Genomic DNA, 18,730 nt, shown 5'->3' with positions numbered 1-18,730 from the left:
ATAATAAAGCCTCAAATTTCGGAAAAAAAAACGGCGGAAGCAAAGTTGTACACTTAATATATATATATATATATATATATGTATATATGTGTGTGTTTATAAATATTTATGCATCTTTATATATGTTTGTACATATATTTATATTTAAAGCCAGTTAATTTAATCGGTTGACTAACCAATTGTGTTTACTGTTTAGTAGAAATGACCAATTGCGGTTGACATCCAACAAATGAGAATGGATTGAAATGAATTGAAATGGATTCAGATTTTCAGAAATATTGATTCACGAAGATTAAAATGAATGCTTTTCAATCCTGAATGCATTTTATTCATTTATAGGAATTACAGGAACATATCTCTATGCCTTTCAATCAATAAAAATATTAGCTTTTTTGTGCACACACACACATTGTGAATACCGTTCAATTCAAAATTCTGAAAGGAAATGTAGTTTTTCAATCCAATTGCACTCAGTTGAATCTAATTGAATCCAATTGAATCCAATTAAATAAAAAAAAAGTATTCGCTATTTAAAATACGCATTCGGATAGAAAAAAATTTCAATCCATTTTAATCCATTCTCGTTTGAACAGTTAATCACAATAAGCTTGGTGAAACCAGTTCTTATATATGAAATATATTCATATTTATATTTATATATGAATTTTTTATCTGGATTAATAATTATCGTATACAAAGTGAACCAACTTTTTATCCTATGAAAAACTTATCGACTTCATAATTGATTATAATGTATCTGCAGTCGATAATTTCTGGTTCATCTTGTATAAGTTTTAATTGTAGCTTAAACTTCAAGATTTCTTAAAAAACAGCAATATAATATTTATTTCAAGCATTAAAATTATTTTTTATCTAGTCCGTTTAGTTCCGTTTCTCTATGCACAAAGGAAAAAACTAGCGCTAATACGCACATGTGATACGCTGCGTTCCATGCGGTCCATGCATGAAACAGAATGCACCCAAAATATTGATCGGACTCTTACTTCTAGAAATTCTATTTTTGGGTTTGACAACAAATCTCAGGGATGTCTGGGATCAGTATGCTCGCCAAAGAAACCTCACAATCACAAGCCCTTCTAAGTGCAACTATGTTGGCAAAGTCGGTTGGCGAGACTACAGGCTATAAAAAAGAAGAAGAAGAAGAAGAAGAAGCAAAATTGGATAGAAGGATGAAATCCCAAAAAGATTTTCGCCAATTGATGTTGTATTGCTTCCAGCAAGGTTTCACAGCTTCGCAAACTATGATTGAGCTATACTCTGTCTTTGGAAAAACCTGTGTCACTCTCCACACAATTTGGAGATGGTATCGAAAATTCAGAACTGGTGATTTCAATGTAGAAGATCTTCCTCGCTCTGGTCGACCTCAAGAATTTGATGTAACACTTCTCAAGGACATCATGCACAAAAATCCGCAAATGACCGTTAAAGAACTCGCCGCCACTCTGCATAAGTCCGCTTCCACAGTGCAAATCTACCTGAAGAAGCTGGGTAAATAGTAGATAAGAGGTCTGTTTTTTATTTCTGCTCTTCATGAATTTAAGAATACTGTGCAACAAGTTGAAGTGAAACAAAACATATATTTGTGCAGGAATAAAAAATTGACCTAATGTATTGTGTGCTGAATTTATATAGTAGATTTGAAACGAATTTTCCAAACTACCTAATATATGAAAAAATATTTCTCATCCAATCTTGTATTGAAAATTATAATAACCTATGTCTTTCTTTAATTTCAATTCTAATATTTTTGATTTTAATACACCTAATTTCTTAGTGCTGCAAACTGTTCATATTGAATTGAATACTTAGAAATCATCGACCGCAGTCCATAAAAAAAATTTCTCGAATTTTTCCATCTCTGAATAATTCATTATTCCTTCATTTTAGTTTTCTCTTCATTCTGAAGAGCATATTGAATTCCATGAAGTGAGAGAGAAGATCCGAACTTTGTTGAGATGAAAGTGTGTTCTCGTAAGAACTTGTGATTAAAATGCTTATAACAAGTTTTATGAGAACAAGTTACGAACCAGATGATTTTGCTTAACCTTAATAAGCTTATCAACTGTCCATTTTGACTCAAACTGTTGAGTTTTTCAAAAGTCTTGTCTAGTCTATTCAGTTGATAAACTGGACATTACATTTTCAATTCTCAAATATATCCAATTAATAAAATGAAATTTATATCATGAAAGAAAATTTATGAATTTTTGGTTTTCAATGATTTTTCCATTTTAAATATCCTACAACTTTATTACTAAAATACTTTTATTAATTAATTAGTAATGTTTTCCTATACTCGTTCGAAGATATATATTTTATTTAAATATATTAAACGGTTTTTTATTTTAACATCGTTAAACGTATTAAATGATTTAACAAAGTATTTATAACAAATGTTACATATTACATATAAAGTTTAATTATGTTGTTCAATAATATGTATTTTTAAATAAAAGTGATTAATTATTTTATACAACTACTTTTAATTATTTCTAATTTTATTTAAAAAATGACATTATAAGCAACTTTTTATAAAATTGTATATTTGATCTAGTTTTATGATTATCATCTTCGTCGGAGTTTTTCTCGGTTGGATTTTGTTTGCAAACAGTACTGCCACATCAAAAAGTCTAAATTATTATCTTAGTAATTTAAACTTTTTAATATGGCAGCCCTTTTTGTTAGCTAATTGGGGAGGGGAGTCTGTCGAAGGGTATAGTTGGGCGCCATTTGCAATTAACCTTACTCAATTGAGGTCTGGTCGTACATATCTCAGTTCGTTTACCTGTGCATTTAGATCGTAAAATGTCGTGTTGGATACGTGGTTGTCCCACCAAAAGTGGATTAATGAAGAGGAGCCTTTTTACACCTTATTCGGATGAAATATTCAACAAATGGAAGGATAGTGGAATTGCTAAAAAAGGCGTCAATAAATTTACCAAAAAAAGTCGCGTCTGCGAGTTACATTTTCAAAAAGATGACGTTATTCGAGTAGATACTTTTAAGATAGAGGGTAGTGAAGATTTTTTGGTGCCACGTAAGGTACCGAAGTTGAGGAAAGGTGCTATTCCATCAATTTTTCCACCGGTCAGACATTATCATATAAACTCCATTGACGAGCAGATAAATTACTATCGTATAAACATCATTAACAAGCAGAATCAGAAAAAACAGCAGACTGGAGAAACGAGCGTTGTAGCTCACTTAACGAGTACGTTTAATTGTTTCGTTTTTGTTTGGCTATCTTTTTTCTTTTTCTTTTAATTTTCCTATCTACTACGAAAGGTCACAGTATCATGCGATGATAAATTTGCACATACTCTCCGGGGAAAGCAGAGGACATGCTTTCGTATAGAAATCACGAATAGTATGCCTTCTATATAAAGTTAGTCTTTTCTGTACTAGCATTTAACTTGTAGATTCATAAATAGAACGATGTTCTTGCTCTTTAAACAAACCTGGATTGTTAGTCATTGTTAGTCATTGTTAGTCCGTGGATCGAGCCCAAGTCCGGAACCTCATTCAGTGCCTGTCTCATACATACTATCTCACACACTGCTTTGCAAATGGCGTCCATTCGCGAAAATCCTGTTCCTTTCAGCGGACTCCCTCCCATTAACGAATCACTTTTTTTATTCGCGCGTTATCGAGTTCGGAATAGTTCGGATTCTTTCTTTCTTTATACTGAATTCTTTCTTTGTTGCGTTGTCTTCGTCATCTGATTCCTTCTCTTTCGTTGCATTTGTTTTTTTTTCTCGAATCGATCTCGAAGATTTATTCGAAAATGTATCGAAAAAATGAAAATATTGAATTTGTATGAAATTATACGTAACAAGTAATTTTATGTATCCGAAAAAAATATAAATTCACATATTTTTTGTTATATCTAAAAAATTAATTAAGATATAAAAATTAACAAGAGAGAAAGTTTTTTTTTCTCGATCAAGCTGGATCTTAAGTGTCAATTATTTTAATTGTATACCGAATTGATTTTTCAGGCTTCAAACGCAAACTCGATTGAACTGCAATAGTAACAAATTGCCTAGCAATTTAATAATTTGAAGCTCATAGATCTTATAAAACTCTTAATGCTGAATAATAACATATTAAAATTTATAAATAATCTTGTCGCAAAAATATCTCGGCCGGGATTGACCATCGAAAAATCATTCTCCGTAACACCCCGGGAAAAAAATATTGTATATATAATTATTATTATAAAATTATTATAAAATTATATAAAAATATATATAATTTTATATAATTATATATGAATGGACATATTTTATATTTAATTCTATATAATTATATATTTATATATATTTATATATACATAAATATATATAATTATATAGAATTATATATAATTTTATATAATTATATATAAAATATTTTTTCCCAGGGGCTGTTTTATGTACAGGTAAAAATCTATTTTTAGGGCCTTGACTCTTCAATATTTCTTCAGTGTCTTTTAAAACAAATTATAATAATAATCGTTTAAATATAAACTTTCATCGCATAATGTTTCTTTAATGATGTTATGTTTTAAAGTATTTATACTCCGATTTATACTCCGAATATAATTATACTCCGATTATGCAAATCAACAACAAACTTTAACATATCTCTAAATTTCAAGATATATTAATTTCAAAATATATCGTTATATAAAATCTAAATATAAAAAAAACAAAGTATTTTATATATTTATGATATTAAATCACATAATATATGACATAAATAAATTTAAGAAAAAAAAAGGAAACTTCCGTATCACGTAATAAGAAAAATTATAGATCGTGGCAACGTCGCATTTTTGGAGCAGATGAATCGGCACAAGAGGTTATCTGACAAAAATATTTATACGAAAGAAAAATGTCCGCACAGCTGCGTTATAAAGGAAGATACATCAAAAGTAAAGTTTTAGCAAAAAAAGAAAAGTGTAAAGCAACTTTCGTGAAGATACGACAAGAAAGGCATAATTTCTTTCTTGATGAGAAACAAGATATATCGGATCCACGTGATGGTAATTGCATTGTGAACTTGAAAGTGCTCAGAAAGTGCGACGTTGCCATACTTACTAGATTTCTTCAGGGCTATTCTTCAGATTCTCAAATGCCATCCAGATATCACTCCATCCTTATTGTTTACCGAATGTTAAATAAGGATGACATTAGATCTGTTTTTTGTTACACTCTGAATCGGTGCAATAAGTTTAAATAAAATAAATATACGTTTGTTTCACTTTATTTTGCACTATGTGTACCAATTTAAAAAGTACAGCAATAAAAAACAGACCTATTTAATCCGGGGAGCATCCGAGTAGGAATCCAAACATTTCTTAGGATATCATGTAATTTTTTTCTTGGAGCGAAAACGTGAAAAGTGAAAATTTTTTCTATGTATATATACATACATACAATATATATGTACATACATACATGCGCATCACAATTTTTATTTTTCACGTTTTCACTCTAGAGAAAAGTTACGTAACGATAACCAGTTCTTAACAAAATGTATAAAATCAAGATTTTTTTATTGACTCAAACTTTAATATCGTGCGATAAATATTTGCGATATTGTTACACGTGCTTCCTCACAAATTTAACTATTCGAGACTCGTTTTTCATTAACTTCTTGAATGTGATTTCGAGGCTATATGAAAATTCGTGTCGCATCACAGCAAAAATGATATACTGGTTCAGTAGAAAAAGTAATTTTGCAACTGTTTTAAAAATTCTTTAATATAATTGATATTTTGCCCTTCTCGGTAAAAAATTTTTCATAAATGTATAAACATACATAAATATTCATAAACATGTCATATTTCATATATGAACATATTTATGAATATTTATGCATGTTTATACATGTTTATACATATTTATGGATGAAAAATTTTTACATATTTATACGTGAATGAAAAATTTTTTATCAGGTTAGTTTGATTCTTACTGAATCTAAATGTATAAAACCAATCATATTTAATGATAAATACGGAAAATTTACAATGTTTAATATTCGGTTAAATATTAGAAATGGGACGCTAATTCAAATTCATCTTTTATAGACATATATATTAAAAAAATCTAAAGTCGAGACGAAAGTTTCAAAACATTCTTGAATAATGCATTTTGAGTATAATCTTTCAACCTTTCAAATTTTCAATCTTATTTCTACAATGTTTTTTATACACTGACTATTCCCGTTATGAAAAAGCGCGCTGAACAGGAGTCAGAAGCTAAAAATTGATCAATCACAGTCAATTTTTAGGTTCTGACTTCTGATTTATGACTAATGGCTTATTATAGAAGGCCCATTAACTTCAGCAGCGTTAAACTTATCACTTTGTTTTATGTATTCACACATCATAATAACATATCAATTTTCAGCAGATTTATTGAGTCAGCCTTCACAAAACATGATTTTAAAATATTTGGCATTCTTAGAACTGATTGTACCGACGTTACTTTAACTTTAAACGAGGCTTGAATTTTTCATTTTCTCTCTTTAAAGCCGAGAAAGAAAAAAGAAGAGTTTTAAGGCTTAAAATCAAAGTAACGATGGTAATCATATCTTATGCGCTTCGAAAATTTCGTTAAAAAATATGGACTGTCAATGCGTAATAACAAATAAAAACGGAAGGCTTGCGCGAAGACGAAACAATCCTGTGATATCATATAAACAAATCTACTAATAGTGTAACGTTTTCTTCTGTTTGAATTTTCAAAAATTTTCAACTTTATTAATAAATAAATATAAATAAATATAAATTAAACTATTTCATTATTGGACAGTTCATAATGCTTAAATCAATCGAATTTAGAAATTTCGAAATTTACTTGAAGACTGAATTTCTCTCTTTTTATTAAGTTCAATTTATACTACAAACCCCATTTCTCAAATTTAATTTTCTTTTCGAGAGATTAGCCAAAGATGCACTAAAAAAACTTAAGAGTATTAGTACTACACGACTCTCTGAACTTATTTCCTTTCTTATTTCCAACGATATTAATTATTTTTGTATTTTAATCTTTCGATTATTCAGCTTCAACCTTTCTTAATTCATTTATTCTCTTAATTTATTTATCCTTGCGATATATAAACATATACAGAATGAGTAAAAAATCTCGGAGCGCTGAAATATCTCAAAAACAAAGCATTTTCGGAAAAAATGATTCAGACAAAAATTGTAGAGATTTTTAAAAAGATCTATTTACTGATCACATCTGTTTGACATTGGCTGGCATCGCCAAGATTATATCGATTTTTTAAAATGGGATCATGATGAAAATTTTTCTCATAATTTTTATATGAATTGGAATATTTTTTTTTAGAAATATATTTATTTTTAGAAATATTCAAAAATATTCGAAAAGTTTACATCTTCTCTCAGAATTTTTTGTACAAGTGAATTCTGAAATATTTTGAAATTTCTCATCCTATAATTTAAAAAAATATTTTTAGATTTTATTTCATCAGAAATTATACTTATAAAAAAATATTATACTTGCCATATTTTATAATTAACATATATGAAAAATTCTGGGAAAAGATGTAGATTTTATGAGAAATGTTCCAATCTGTATAAAAAATGTGAGAAAATTATAAAATTATATAGAAATTCTGAAATTATATGAAAAATTCTGAGAAAAATTTTCCAGAGATACCTTGTTTTTGGTTCCAGAGTTTTTTGATTCTAATAGCTGATGTCAAGAGCTTTTCACACTACAATAAAGTTCATTTTCATTACGTAGGAGAGACTGGAGACTGGAGCTAATAGATTATAGGGGTAGATAAACTAATCAGGGCTACGTTATTAAAAGGGGAAAAAACATGCAAGAATAGCGTAAATAGTTGTATTCAGCAGAAAAAGCAGTTTTGCAACTGTTGTAAAATTCTTTAATATGATTGATTTTTCCCTTAATTTCTCACTGGATTTAAATATATTAACCAATTATATTCAAGAATTTTACAACAGTTGCAAAGCTGCTTTTTCTGCTGAACGCAGCCATATATCTGAGCACGCAACACTCAACAACTACTGCCACGCCACTCAGTCTGCTGTGATATTTCCGTACGGATGCATCTGTGACAGAAGTTAGGTTACAATTTAAAAAAATTGTACATGTAAGTAAATGTTTTTATTCTTGAAATTTTGTTTACGATCACATATCAATGTCTGAGATATTTCATTTTTGTTTAGATAGTAAGTTTACTAAAGTCCAATAGATTATTTTTGTTTATCTGTCTTTGTTATTATATACTGTTATTTTTAGAAAATTAATGGATGGGGATAGTAAACTCAAGATGGGGCTATATGACTCATTAACGACGACTCTTATAATATCTACTTTCTAAATTTCTTGGATTGAAATCTCATTCTAAAAGAGTCAAAATACAGCCACTTTTGAAAAAGAATGAAAACTTTTTACTCTTTTTGAAAAATAATGGCAATATTTCACTTCTTTAAACAGATCTATCTCAGTAAATATTCAGTTTAGTCCTCTCATGTCCATTGATGAAACTAGATTCATTTGACGTGTTTTTGCACGAAATGAACAAAAAAGCGTCGCTCTGCCCCGCGAAGCAAAATATTAAAGTTGTTAGATTAGGTTAGGAAATCTCATTCACTGCGATTTTATTCCAAAAAAGGAGTGGAATGTTTCACTCCTTTTTAATGTGAGATTTCATTTCTTTTTCAAGGAGTAAAATATGATTTTCACTCTCTTTGAGGTATTACTCAAAAGAATTTAGAGAGTATTTTATTTTTATTTTAAATACACATTACAGATCTTTTTTTTTTAAATACACCTAATGCAATAATTTTTATAATTTAATAATAATTTTAATTTTAATAATAAAATTTTAATAATAAAAATATGTAATAATTAAATTATACATATAATATTATTATAAATATTGTAATGTTAATTTAATTACAGAAAATCATGAGGACATACAAGAGAAAGACAAATAAGGGAAATATTCCGAAGAACATTATAGAATTTGCGTGTAAAGAAGTAATTTTAGAAGGAAAAAGTGTTCGTTCTTCAGCAGCGAAATATAATATCTCATTTAAAACCTTGCACCGATATGTTAATAAATTAAAAGCTGTAGGAAAAGATGTTAGTCAAATATCAAATATTCAATTTACTCATGTAGGTTACGGCAAAAGTCATCAAATTTTGAATGATACGGAAGAAATTGCTTTAGTGGAATATATTAAAAGAATAGCAGATATTTATTATGATATAACACCCAAAGAAGTAAGGAAATTGGCTTATCAATTTGCAATAAAAAACGGAAATAAAGTACGAGATTCTTGGAATGAAAACAAAATAGCAGGTGAAGATTGGTTCAGAGGTTTCCTTAAACGCAATAACAATTTATCAATAAGATTAAAAACTACAAGTCTCTCTAGAGCGAAGTCATTTAACAAACATAATGTTAATTTATTTTTCACAAATTTGAAAACAATCTGTAATTGTCTAAGAGTGAAGCCATCTGATATCTGGAATATGGATGAGATAGGGATTAATACTGTTCACACTCCTGAACGTGTAATTGCACGTCGTGAGATGAAACAATTAGGAAAGATAATTTCAACCGAAAAAGAAACTCTCGTTACCATGGCAGTTGCAGTTTCAGCTATTGGAAATATGATCCCACCATTTTTTATATTTCCAAAAGCTCATTACAAAGATCATTTTATACAAGAAGGCCCTCTTGGATCTGCAGGTGATGTTAATCCATTTGGTTGGATGGAAGAAGAACATTTTATAAAATATTGTCAACACTTTGTTCATCATGTTAAACCATCTAAAGAGAAGCCTGTTCTTCTTTTACTTGACAATCATGAATCTCACCTTTCTATTGAGGCGCTGGATTATTTGAAAGAGAATGGAATTATAGTTTTATCATTCCCTTATAATTGCAGTCATAAGTTGCAGCCACTAGATAGATCTGTATATGAACCTTTGAAAAATTACATCAACACAGCATGTGACAACTGGCTAGCTAGTAATCCAGGAAAATCTTTATCTCTATATCACATTTCAGAAATAATAAAAATTGCATTACCTCTGGCAACAACTTCAATAAATATTCAAGCAGGTTTCCGCATTTCAGGAATATTTCCTTTAAATGAAAATATATTTCCTGATACTGAATTCTTAGAATCTAATGTGATCGACAAAGAAGATACTTCTATTATTATCAAAGCTGAGAACGATGAACTTTTTTCTGTCCAGGAAAATGTCGATTTTTTATCTATCAAGAAAAATATCAGTCCATCTTCGGTATATCAGGATATAAGACATCTGCCAAAAGTGGAACTGTATCAAGAAAAAAAAGAACTTGTAAACGAACTAATGCAATATATATAGACTCGCTAGAAAAAGATGCTCTCATGGAGCAAAAGCTCGATTGTTCAAGAAAAAAAATAGAATTAGCCAGGAAGAAACGGAAATCGAACAAAAAAGCAAGACAATAAGAAAAGAAAAAAGTAAGGAAAATCCAAGTAAAAGAAAACTTCTTTGATTGAAAAGTCATAAAGCAGAAGAATTTTAATAAAATAAATTCTTCATCCCCTCGAATGAGACAAATATAAGACAATGAAATGTATTCCATATATATGGTAAAAATGTATTCCGTATATATAGTAATGTAAAATTCATTTTTTCAATAAGGCTTAATTTTATCTGTAAAAATTCGAAACTGAAAAATAAATCTATTAGCTCCGCTATTTATAAGGTCCAGTTATAAGGCTTGAAAATGAACTTTATTGTAGTGTTTTAAAAAGCTCTTGACATCATAGATTCTGGAATCAAAAATAGAATGTCCCAATTAAAAAAATCAATGTGCCTTGATCTGATCTTGGCCATCCAAAGTCATGCAGATGTGATCAGTAAATAGATCTTTTTAAACTTTACAACTTTCGTCTAAAGCGTTTTTCTCAAAAACTGCTTTGTTTTCGAGATATTTCATCGATCCGAGACTTTTCAGTTACCCTATTTAAATTAATTCTCATGTTCTCTTCTTCTTAGTAACATTATTATTTTTGTCTTGTATAGGTAAGAACAAGATAAATTCTGATAAGGATGTTAAAGTTAAAAGAGATTCGTATGCTGATGAGACGATGAAGGATGACAGCAGAATACAGGGATTCAAAAGAGAATTGGAAGCAGATAAGATTCTTGGCTCGGCAGATGACAATGGAAAGCTAATGTATTTAATGCAATGGTAAGTAATACATCCTAGTTGTTATTACGTTTAATATCATCACATGCTTTGGTAATCGAATTGATAAGATTGATGTCTACATAGAATGAAAGAAATTAAAGTTCAAATCCTGGCAGAGATGATTTTTTTCAATAAATTCTTTATATTATTTAAAAATATTAATTCGCATTACTAATATGAAATTGCATGTCGATATAATTTGTAATATTACATAGACCAGCCTCAATTTACTAGTGTATTAAGACCTACAGATAATCAACGCACAATTTGCTTGAACTGGAAATTGTAAAAATTTACACAAAATATTAATTAGACACCAAGACTCGTCTTGAGTGAATGTGACTCATTTGTATTGATACATCTATTTTTAATGTCAAATGCATATTTAAAAAGTAGTACAAATAAATAAAGAATTCAAGTTAATGCGAATTTAAAAACCGATTGAAGCTGAATGATAAATAAAAATAATTTTGTGCAGGAAAGGAACAGATGCAGTTGACATGGTATCTGCCAGTGAAGCCAATGCCAAGTGCCCCCAAATTGTTATCCGATTTTATGAGGAGAGAATAACTTGGAAAAGAGCAAAAGTAAAACCATAATAGATGAACTTCCTGGAAAAAGTCAAATTCCACGTTTTTTGAGAAATTGACTTTTATTGTGACCTTGTACGCGGTTAAAGTCTCATTACAAATGTTTTGAATTTGATTGATCATTAGAAGAAAGAATTTTATTAATGGTTAAAGAAAAAAATAACTATAGAGGACACATCTTTCTTGCCGCAGTTTATATGTTTTTATATGTGCAATTATTTTGCATGAAATATAGATTGGAAAAGATAATTCAAAATTAATACTTTTTTAAAATAAAAAATCCATGCTCAGATGAAAATAGTAATAAATATACCTTCAAAATCTATATTAATGTTTTCGCTAATTTCAAATTTGCATTCATATAATTGATCAATTTTCAATGGCCGATCCAAAATGGCAATCAAAATGACTATCAGGCGTGTTTTGATAATTATGAAATATAAATTCTTAATATTCTTAATTCTTTGTATTCTTAATATTCTTAATATTTTTAATAAATTTTTAATATTTTTATATATAAAATTTTACACATAGATATGTGCATGTATAAGCCAGAGTTAATTTTTTTTTCAATTTAGCTGCCATATTGAATTCATTATTTTGATTTTTTTAATTTTGACCTAAGATTTTTAATCAGCGACCTCAAAAATTCCTATGTACTAAAATTCAGTTAAATACATTCAATAAAAAAATTTGCGCAACAAAAAGGATTAATTTGAGATTAATATTACAAAGTCAATTTTCTATGATTTAAGATCCTACGACTTTTATTAAACTCCGCATAACGCATTTGTAATATCATTAATCGTATACTCTTTATAATGTATATTGTAAATATCTTTGAAATGTGATTACTCTATTTTATTCTAAACAAAATAAATGTTCCTATCGGGCTCAAAACGATGTCTATTATTTATTTTAGATTATGAGAATAATATTTGTTTCTGTTATTTACACATTTATATTATTTTTTGATTCATAGCCTTTCTTAACACGTATTTTTAATTTTTATTGTTGAACCATATTACATGATGTATTCAAAATAAATGTGTTCTTTTTTTAATATTGTTTATTTAATCTCTGTCTCATAATAATCTACTTGCAATGTGGGTAGTATCTCTATACATTTTTTGTATCTAATCTGTATCAGAGGTACATTCAAATTCGAGTATTTGTATCTAGATAAAAAAAAAGCATCTAAACTCACTAATTTTCAGATGCATTTTTCAGATACATTCCCTTAGCATAATCATAATTCCATTTTATGTGTGATTGTTGATTGATTTGCAGCTTTGCTGCAAAATTCTATAACATGATTCTTCTATAACATGAATCTTTCGCTTCCCAGCAAACGAAAATGAATTGAAATGGATTGGAAATTTTCAATTCATCCGAATCCGTATTTTAAATCCATAAAAATGAATTGGATTCCATATAAAAAAAATTTTTATACATGTAAAAGTTTAAATAAATTGAAGTAGTAAATTAAATAAATTAAATGAAATTCTATAGTTATTATTTTAAAACTTTTATACAAAAAATATACTGTATAATAAAGGAAACGTATTAAATATAAAATAATCATAAAAGCAATTAATTTATTAATTAAAAATAAGGAATTTACATATGTAACATGTATACATATTTATTCATGATATTTTTACGGTACTAACTTTTTTTTAACTGAATTGAATTAAAACGAAAAATTTCTTTATAATTCTATTTTATTTATAATTTTCTATCCTATTATATATTCTACCCTATTTATAATTCTGAATTCACATGTACCAAAATTTCTAATGTATGTCCAGACTTTTCAAACAAAAATCGAAAATCATAGAAATATACTTTGAAGAAATATACTTTGAGATTGAAAACCATGGAAATATACTCCATTCTTATAAATGAATAAAAATGCATTCAAGATTGAAAAGGAATAGATATTTGTTTCAAGCAATTCCTATAAATGAATAAAAATGCATTCAGGATTGAAAAGCATTCATTTATAGGAATATTGTTCAATTTTGAATAAGGAAATGCAATCCAATTGCATTCAATTGAATCTAATTGAATCCAATTGAATCCAAAAAAAGTATTCGCTATTTAAAATACATTCGGATAGAAAAAAATTTTAATCCATTTTAATTCATTCTCGTTTGCTGGGTAGCAATATATTTTTTCTTGTATGTGTGTGTACAATAAAAAACTTATTTTTAGAAAAATATTTTCAAATAGTATCTTGTCGGAAGGAAAGAATATGATAAATCTAATTTAATGTAAAAGCCTATACAGCATACAAAATATTGCAGTAACATCGCAAAAATATTTCAAAATATTACTGCAATATTTCAGCAACATTGCAGCAATGTAAAAATGTCCGTTTTAAAAATATTGATACGTTGCAGCAATATTACAACATAAATATATATGCAATGTTAGATTTTGGAGGAATACTTGCAGAAATGCATTGTAATAATCCAACTTTGCTGTAATATTGTATTAACGTTATTGCAATATTTATTATAAGATTTTGTACTATATAAATATTAAAAAAATAGAAATAGGAGTTAATTCATTGTAACATACAATGAATATAAATAAAATATGATTCATAATTAATTATGTCTTTATATTTTATAGGCATGTTCCGACATACACTGCCAGTACTGAAAATCTACAATATAGGTAACGTGAATTATAAATTTTCAGTATTGGCTGTGCATGTCGGAACACGACCTATACATCTTATATCTTATTATTGTGTCCATTGTACATTATATTTAATCCTTACTTCTAATTGTTTTATGTCTATAAATTAAAAACACAATTCCTATAAATTATAAATATTGACTGCGTTTACACTTTATGTCCATTTTCATTAATGTAGATTAATTTTAATCTCGTTTCAACTTACTCTTCATCATTTTTTAATCTTTAGAACAGAAAAAGACGAAGATAAGTTGAACTGAGATTAAAATTAATCTATATTGGTAGAAATGGACATTAATCGGGTTTAATAATATTTGTAGTTAGAAACTAACCAGTCATTCTATTTTTCAGAAGAATATAATTTAGAATATAGTGAGATTAGTCAGTTTCATAACTATAGATGTTATGAAACCCGATTAAATGTGCCATGTAAACGTGACCATTAATCCATTCCTATTCTTCCATTATGTCCAAGTCCTTACTTTATTGGGTTGTACACAAATCAATATATACAAGTCTTAACACTGAAAGTGAGTTTTCTAGCAGAGACACAAATCAATACAATGATAAGAGTCATTATGTCTTTATTTTTGACTAATTTTTGAACAAGGACAGGATGACTCTTGTGTCAATTTGTGTATCTGCTGGAAATATTTTAAAAATACTGCTGCAACATTGCTGAAATAATATTGCAAAAAAGTCTTCGCAATGTTTCTACAATACATTGTATTGCGATATTGATGCAATATTGAAATGTTGCAACAATGTTGCTATAAGTTTCTGTGCTGTACGGGAGTGAGATATCTCAATTGATAAAATGCTCAATATTTTATCAAAGAGCATAATGATCATGATTAATTCATTTTTAAATTTTTATTAAACATACAACTTTATTGATTTGTATCCAACGGTTTTAAAGCGCACAGTGCACTAGTTCTGCCAATGAAAAACTATTAGGGCTGTGTTCCGTTTCACGTATGATGCGCATGCTGCATTATTTATCCTTCTTATTCATCGAATGTTAAACAAGGATAAATGAAGGCTCATGCGCACCATACGTGAAACGGAATGCAGCCTAGATCGCAGTAATTGTAACTGACAACATGTCAGAACATACCGCGAGTTTTTTTGATTAGAGTAGACAATCGGTGTAAAAGATACATAATTATTGCAGCGATAAAGAAGGTATTTTAAATTTTAACCAATTTTAATTATTTTCTTATTGTAGCGTTTTTTGTTAATTCGATCCGACTTCGATGATGTTTTTATATTTGTTCTACAATAATTGGAAACGTAGTTGTAATTGGAAGAATTGACGATAATTATTTAGAATACAAACTACATCTCTAATTTTTATGAAATTAGGTTCATTCGACGCGTTTTTGTTCGAAACGAAAGAAAAGCGTCGCTCTGCCCTCTGAGATATTAAGCGTTGAAGTTGAGTCTTTAGGTTAGGAAATCTGTCATTCTGATAAGATGCAGCTCTATGTATGAACATTTTGGTTATATGCGCATGCGCTGTGACCAGCTGTGGCCACATACTTCGCTAAATTTGAACCGAGTAAAAATACGCCACTGTAAACCCAGCAAACGAGAATGGATTGAAATGAATTGAAATGGATTCAGATTTTCAGAAATATTGATTCACGAAAATGTTAAAATGTTAAAATGAATACTTTTCAATCCTGAATGCATTTTATTCATTTATAGGAATTGCATGGAGCATATCTCTATACCTTTCAATCTAAAAATAATATTAGCTTTTTCTGTGCACACAAACATAATTGTGAATACTGTTCAGTTAAAAATTTTGAATAGGAAATATAGTTTTTCAATCCAATTGAATCCAATTATTGATTGAAATTTTTTCTATCTAAATGCGTATTTTAAATAGCGAACTTTTTTGGATTTAATTGGATGCAATTGGATTGAAAAATTGCATTTCCTATTCAAAATTTTGAATTGAACAGTATTCACAATATACCGAAAAAGCTAATATTACTTTTAGATTGAAAGGCAGAGATATGCTTCATGCAATTCCTATAAATGAATAAAAATGCATTCAGGAATTGAAAAGTATTCATTTTAATATTCGTGAATCAATATTTCTGAAAATCTGAATCCATTTTCAATTCGTTTCAATCCATTCTCATTTGCTGTATTATAAAATAGGTAAAAGCTGCAAAAGAAGAGTTAAACAATTATGCAAGAAATGCAAAGAAATGCATAGATTTAGTGTCGGATTGAATTAGTAAATTGTAAATGCTATTAGTGTTACTATAATAATAGTGTTATTTTGTATAGTAGTTCAGAACTGTCTTCAAAAAGAATAGACTTTTTGATCCAATAAACCAACTATTATTTAACATAACTTTAATAATCTAGATAGAATGTTATCAAGATATCGGAAAAGTGATAGAAAGCAATTCACTTGGGAGCAAATGACAAAGGCCAAAGAACATATTGCTGCAGGCTACAGCATAAAAGCAACAGCTCGGTTCGTGGGGGTATGCGAAGCAACATTAAGAAAGAGATTAAAAGAAGTAAGTTCATTTTATTTACATAGACTTGTCTATGCACTAAATTAATAATTATTTTTGCTTAGCCTTAGGCAACTAAATTAGGATATTTAGATAAAATTTTATGCCATTTTCTTTTCAGGAGACAACATCATTAAATTTAGGCAGGTTCAAATCAAGCTTTTCTACAAAAGATGAGAAAGCTTTGGTAAAATTGGTCAAAATCATAGATGATACATTTTATGGAGTGTCAAGAAAACAGTTAATGGCAATAGTGTATCAATATGCTGAACATAAAAATATTTTCCATAATTTTAACCATGAAAAAAAGATGGTAGGAGAAAAATGGATTAGAGATTTTTCTGTGAAATATAGATTAACTTTACAACGTCCAGAGAAGTTTTCAGGAGGTGTCCTTAAGTTCAACAAGGTTCAGTTTAACAAATTCCATAATAATCTAAAAAAGATTCTAGAAGAAAATCCTGAACTTAATGCCAGTCGTATTTATAATATGGATGAAAGTAACATATCAACTATTTTTACTAAACTTCCAAAAATAGTGTCACCTAAATGTAACTTAGAATCAAAAGTAGTGTCTCTAAATCGTATACAGTCACTAACTGTAGTTTGTTGTCTGAGTGCCGCTGGCTACTACGTTCCACCTGCTCTAATTTTTCCTCGAAAAAAATATAAGCCAGAATTTTGTAAGAGAGCGCCACAGAATACTTTAGGTATGGCATCTGATTGTGGATCTATGAATTCAGAACTATTCGTATCCTGGTTAAAACATTTTACAAAATATGTGACGGCATCTCAAGATAGACCGGTATTACTCATATTGGACAATCATATATCACACTGCAGTTTGCCAGCAATTAATTATTGTCAAGAGAATGGCATCATTTTGTTATCTTTACCTCCATACGCTAGTTATAAATTACAACCACTTGAAATAGCTTGTTTTGGATCATTAAAAAAGTTCATGGCAGAAGAATGTGATCGATTGATATCACAGCACCCCGATCGGTCGATAACAATTTGTCAAATAGGAGAAATTTTTCGTACAGCTTATCACAAGACTGTTTCTATTGACAAAGCAATTAACGCGTTTAGAGATACAGGAATTTTCCCCCAGAATCCCTCTGTTTTTCGAGAAGACTTCACATCAGTCTCATTTACGAACAGACAATCAGTCGAGCATCTTGAAGATGATGAGTTGGTAAGTCTGGAAACACGATAGGCGTGGTAAGCCTTAAGCTGTAAGAAATACAGTAATCACAGTCGATTATTCTCTTCATCTAGCTGTGATTAATCAATATCGTATGGCTTAAAATTTACTATAACGGTTGTACTCAATGCACCTTTTTATTTATTGAGCTTTTTCTGAATTCTAATTTTTTTAATATTTAAAATTTTATAGAAAAAAATATTGGCGTTTAGAGAAATAAAGTTTATCTTAAAGAGAGGAAAAAGTTAATATATTAAATTATAAAAATAATTAGATTAAGGCCATAAAAGATACCTAAGGCCGGCCATTTTTAATAATATCTCATCGATGATTAATTATATTAGACTTGGAAAGTTCGTTTCAAGTTCTTTTAATATTTAAAATTTTATAGAAAAAATATTGGCGTTTAGAGAAAT

General features: G+C 28.6%; 3 protein-coding genes across 3 annotated transcripts; all 3 read left to right on the top strand.

The window, feature by feature from the left end:
* Window positions 1–2,826: 2,826 nt before the first annotated feature.
* LOC105621824 lies at window positions 2,827–10,412 on the top strand. The gene is made up of 2 exons (XM_012203270.1): window positions 2,827–3,232; window positions 9,190–10,412. Exons 1-2 carry the CDS (start codon window positions 2,827–2,829, stop codon window positions 10,410–10,412), a joined length of 1,629 nt encoding a protein of 542 aa, XP_012058660.1.
* Window positions 10,413–10,863: 451 nt separating this feature from the next.
* LOC105621823 (chromobox protein homolog 1-like) lies at window positions 10,864–11,867 on the top strand. Its single transcript, XM_012203269.1, has 3 exons — window positions 10,864–10,933; window positions 11,100–11,268; window positions 11,747–11,867. Exons 1-3 carry the CDS (start codon window positions 10,864–10,866, stop codon window positions 11,865–11,867), a joined length of 360 nt encoding a protein of 119 aa, XP_012058659.1.
* A 5,141-nt stretch (window positions 11,868–17,008) lies between these two features.
* On the top strand, window positions 17,009–18,326 carry LOC105621822. The gene is made up of 2 exons (XM_012203268.1): window positions 17,009–17,110; window positions 17,229–18,326. Exons 1-2 carry the CDS (start codon window positions 17,009–17,011, stop codon window positions 18,324–18,326), a joined length of 1,200 nt encoding a protein of 399 aa, XP_012058658.1.
* The last annotated feature ends 404 nt before the right edge of the window (window positions 18,327–18,730 follow it).

The sequence above is a fragment of the Atta cephalotes genome (genome assembly GCF_000143395.1).
Source record: "Atta cephalotes unplaced genomic scaffold scaffold00037, whole genome shotgun sequence".
NCBI lineage: Eukaryota > Metazoa > Arthropoda > Insecta > Hymenoptera > Formicidae > Atta > Atta cephalotes.
This window is presented reverse-complemented; position numbering and strand designations above follow the sequence as displayed.

Coding starts and splice junctions, on each gene's coding strand:
- LOC105621824 (XM_012203270.1), top strand. CDS start 2,827: ATGTCGTGTTGGATACGTGGTTGTCCCACCAAAAGTGGATTAATGAAG. Junction 3,233..9,189: donor CGTTGTAGCTCACTTAACGA/GTACGTTTAATT, acceptor TTACTCATGTAG/GTTACGGCAAAAGTCATCAA.
- LOC105621823 (XM_012203269.1), top strand. CDS start 10,864: ATGTCCCAATTAAAAAAATCAATGTGCCTTGATCTGATCTTGGCCATC. Junction 10,934..11,099: donor AAGTCATGCAGATGTGATCA/GTAAATAGATCT, acceptor TGTCTTGTATAG/GTAAGAACAAGATAAATTCT. Junction 11,269..11,746: donor CTAATGTATTTAATGCAATG/GTAAGTAATACA, acceptor AATTTTGTGCAG/GAAAGGAACAGATGCAGTTG.
- LOC105621822 (XM_012203268.1), top strand. CDS start 17,009: ATGACAAAGGCCAAAGAACATATTGCTGCAGGCTACAGCATAAAAGCA. Junction 17,111..17,228: donor TAAGAAAGAGATTAAAAGAA/GTAAGTTCATTT, acceptor TTTTCTTTTCAG/GAGACAACATCATTAAATTT.